Source organism: Euphorbia lathyris, chromosome 9, assembly GCF_963576675.1.
Source record: "Euphorbia lathyris chromosome 9, ddEupLath1.1, whole genome shotgun sequence".
Classification (NCBI taxonomy): domain Eukaryota; kingdom Viridiplantae; phylum Streptophyta; class Magnoliopsida; order Malpighiales; family Euphorbiaceae; genus Euphorbia; species Euphorbia lathyris.
The window spans coordinates 42,662,176-42,666,484 of NC_088918.1; the positions used below are offsets into that span (position 1 = coordinate 42,662,176).

At 39.8% G+C, this 4,309-nt stretch overlaps 1 protein-coding gene across 1 annotated transcript; it reads left to right on the forward strand.

Annotated features, from left to right (window-relative positions):
- The first annotated feature begins 635 nt into the window (after nt 1–635).
- LOC136207185 (receptor-like protein kinase FERONIA) lies at nt 636–3,964 on the forward strand. The gene has a single exon (XM_065998490.1). The coding sequence runs from the start codon at nt 1,013–1,015 to the stop codon at nt 3,686–3,688; it is 2,676 nt and encodes an 891-aa protein (XP_065854562.1). The 5' UTR covers nt 636–1,012; the 3' UTR covers nt 3,689–3,964.
- Nucleotides 3,965–4,309: the final 345 nt, after the last annotated feature.

Below are 4,309 nucleotides of genomic sequence, written 5' to 3' on the forward strand. Positions count from 1 at the left end.
TTTATAAAGAGGTAGATGTTCAAAGTAGTGAGAGGGATGAAAGAGAATGAGAAACCTTAAGGGGTTGGGAACCTCCTCTTTTCCTCACCCTTTCTTGAAACACCAACAAAAGGAACGGAACCTCCTCTTTTCCTCACCCTTTCTTGAAACCCCCAAAACAAACGCTCCCTTAGTTGGTTCAAAGTAATTTGAATAATTGTTTGGTTGAAACTTATATAAAATAGTAGTTGAGCATCTTAGACAATATCATTTTTAGTCAACTTATAACCTTATTTTAAAAAGAGTATAATTTTTTATTTTCTTCTTTTAATAATATTAGTGTTAAATTTGTTGATCGTTATGCGAATAGTAGTGTAGCTTACAAACTAAGTTGAACTGACTATTCTATATCAAATGGTTAGATAGACCATTAAATTTTATTTGTCAAATTTTGTACTTTGAGTATTTTATTTTTCTTAAAAAAAATATGGACCGAATTCCTTAAAGAAAAATTGAGTTAAATCTTTTACCGAGGTAAAATGGAAACCGTTGAGGGTAAAAGTAATCTTTCTCAATAGCTTAAATTAAGATATCATATTAAATTACTGGTAGTTATCATATTAAATCAAGTCAATTATCTGTGACTGAGAAAAAAAAAACAGGTTGGGGTGATTGAAACTTTTGTTGTCCTAAAAAAATCCTCAGCTGGCAATACAAGTAATAAAAAAGAAAAGGTAACCATTTCTCTTCCACTTTCTTTCTTCTGCTTCCAAATTTCATAGCCAGATCTCTGCTCATCCTGATTTCAAAGGTAATCTATCTACTATCTCTTCTTCAATGCTAAACATGGCCTGAAATCTTTTTCCGTTCCTCAGATTGCTCTACTACTTGTTTGAACTTTGCTTTGCATTTTCCTTTATAGCTTCTCTTATGCTTTTGGATCTGTGATTTTCCTGGACTCCACTCGGTTCTAAACTCAGATCTTACCTTTTCTGCTCTGCTTGCTTTCAATATTTCACCTTTTTAGAGGAGAATGGACAAGTCTTTTCTTCTCCTCTTACTCTGCTTTGCATCTGCAATTGTTCTAGTTTTCCCCCAAAATTATGATCCTACTGATAAAATCCTCTTAGACTGCGGTGCAACTTCCGATAGTCCTGATAACGACGGTCAGAAATGGACCGCCGATAAAAGTTCTAAGTTCTTATTATCATCGGAGAGCTCATCGTCTATATCCATAGCTACAACCCAAGATCCTGCAGTTCCTCAAGTACCATTTATGTCTGCTCGTCTTTTTCGCTCAGCTTTTACCTACAGTTTCCCCTTGGCTGCTGGTCGGAAATTCGTCCGCTTGTATTTCTATCCTGCTTCCTACGGCGGATTTAATGCATCGGATGCTATATTTTCCGTCACGGCTGCCTCTCTTACCCTTCTTAACAACTTCAGTGTTGCTCAAACTACACAAGCTTTGAATTTTGCTTATATTGTGAAGGAGTACTCAATTAATGTAGATGGTGGAAGTTTGAATTTAACTTTCACCCCATCTTCAAATTATTCTAAGGCTTTTGCATTTGTGAATGGGATTGAGATTGTGTCTATGCCTGATATTTATGGAAGTACTGATGGGGCTTTGATGATGGTAGGGTTTAATACTCCCGTTTATATTGATAACAATACTGCACTTGAGAATGTTTATCGGTTGAATGTGGGTGGGAATGATATTTCTCCATCCAAGGATACTGGCATGCTTAGGTCTTGGTCTGATGATCAACCATACATTTATGGAGCAGCCCTTGGTGTTCCAGAGACTGCAGGTCCAAACATCACGATTAAAAGCCCTGTTCCTCCTTATATTGCACCTCTTGATGTCTATTCTACAGCTAGATCAATGGGGCCGAACGTTAACATCAATTTGAACTACAACTTGACTTGGATTTTCAGTGTTGATTCTGGTTTCAATTATTTGGTTAGGCTCCATTTCTGTGAAGTTGCTGTAAACATAACCAAGATTAATCAGAGGGTATTCAGTATCTTCCTCAATAATCAAACTGCTACTGATCAGGCTGATGTGGTTGCGTGGGCAGACGGGCACAATGGAGTTCCTGTACATAAGGATTTTGTGGTGCTTGTTCCTGGTGGGAGTCCTCAGCAGGATTTATGGCTGGCTCTTCATCCGAATACTGATTCAGTTTTGAAGTCCCAGTTTTATGACGCGATCTTAAATGGGGTGGAGATATTCAAACTTAGCAGCAGTCCTGAAAACAATCTTGCTGGCCCCAATCCAATTCCTGCTCCTAAGCAGGAGGTAATTGATCCTTCATTGGCCAGACCATCCAGCCATGGACATTCGAAGAATCAGAAAGCAGTTATAGGTGGAGGTATAAGTGGAGCAATTGTTGTAGCCCTTGTCATTGGTTTCTGTATTCTTGCTGCATCTAAACGCCGTAGACAAGGGAAGGAGTCGAGTACAAGTGATGGACCATCCGGGTGGCTTCCTCTATCTCTGTATGGTAATTCGCACTCTGCCGGCTCGGCCAAGACAAACACAACAGGAAGTTATGCTTCATCCCTGCCTTCTAACCTTTGTCGCCACTTCTCATTTGCTGAGATAAAAGCTGCAACCAACAACTTCGAAGAGGCTCTGCTCCTTGGCGTGGGAGGTTTTGGCAAAGTGTACAAGGGAGAAATTGATGGTGGAACGACTAAAGTTGCTATCAAGCGTGGCAATCCCCTTTCCGAGCAGGGTGTGCATGAATTCCAGACTGAGATAGAAATGCTTTCAAAACTACGACACCGGCACCTTGTTTCATTGATCGGGTACTGCGAAGAGAACTGTGAGATGATCCTTGTTTATGATTACATGGCTCATGGAACACTGCGGGAGCATCTGTACAAGACCCAAAACCCTTCTCTCCCTTGGAAGCAAAGGCTTGAGATATGCATAGGTGCTGCCCGTGGTTTACACTATCTCCACACGGGTGCTAAACATACTATCATCCACCGAGATGTTAAGACAACTAACATTCTCCTTGACGAGAAGTGGGTTGCAAAGGTGTCTGATTTTGGGTTGTCAAAAACAGGTCCTACCTTGGATCATACTCATGTGAGTACAGTTGTGAAGGGAAGTTTCGGCTACTTGGATCCAGAATACTTCAGGCGGCAGCAACTAACTGAAAAGTCGGATGTTTACTCTTTCGGAGTTGTGTTGTTTGAGATAATCTGTGCTCGACCAGCCTTGAACCCTACGCTGGCAAAGGAACAAGTGAGCTTGGCAGAATGGGCAGCTCATTGCCATAAGAAAGGCATTCTTGATCAGATAGTGGACCCGTACCTGAAGGGTAAGATCACACCAGAATGCTTCAAGAAGTTTGCTGAGACAGCAATGAAGTGCGTCTCTGATCAAGGTATCGAGAGGCCATCGATGGGTGATGTGCTGTGGAACCTAGAGTTTGCTTTGCAGCTGCAAGAGAGTGCGGAGGAGAGTGGAAAAGGTATAGGTGGGATAGAGGAGGATGAGGAGGATATGGCATTCAAGTCTTCTAAAGGGAAAAAAGACCCTGATGCTTCCCCTGGTTTTGATGGCAATATAACAGATTCGAGGAGCACGGGGATGAGCATGAGCATAGGTGGGAGGAGCCTTGCGAGTGAAGATTCAGATGGATTGACACCAAGTGCTGTATTCTCGCAGATCATGAACCCGAAAGGGCGTTGAGATTGCATTAATCATCAACAATTTTCTAATTATCGAAGAAATGAATTTGCAATTCATTTACTTGATTTTTCTTCTTCAATTTATTTGGACAATGTTATGGTATGTTTTCATCAAATGTATCTATAGAGTGTAAAAAATAAGTTATTTGGTATTCATTAATTATATTTGGAACTCAAACTGTATTTTCCGGTGGAACATTTTCATTGGGGATTGGTGTTGTATCTTATCACAGTCAGACCTACTACATTCAATTGGAATCATTAACTCTTTAAACTATTTATTTGTTGATATGCTTGTACTAATTTTACTCTTCATACATTATAAATTCATTTTTTCAATTTTGAGCTGTATTGCATATCACGTAAGCTGTAATGTAATGGAGATATATAGATCGGCCATTCTTATTATTAATGTAATACTATATAATATAATAAAAAAGATGGTTGGGTTGGGTGGGGTGAGTGGAAATCACATATAATCGGGGTGTACTACATGTGGGTGGGGCCAGTGAAGGATGATAACGACATTCCAACCTTTAAGTGTCTAAATTAATAAATAATACAAAAAATTGGGGAGTGGTGTGAACAAAAAACAATATACTCCAATTTGTCTACGGCGTCC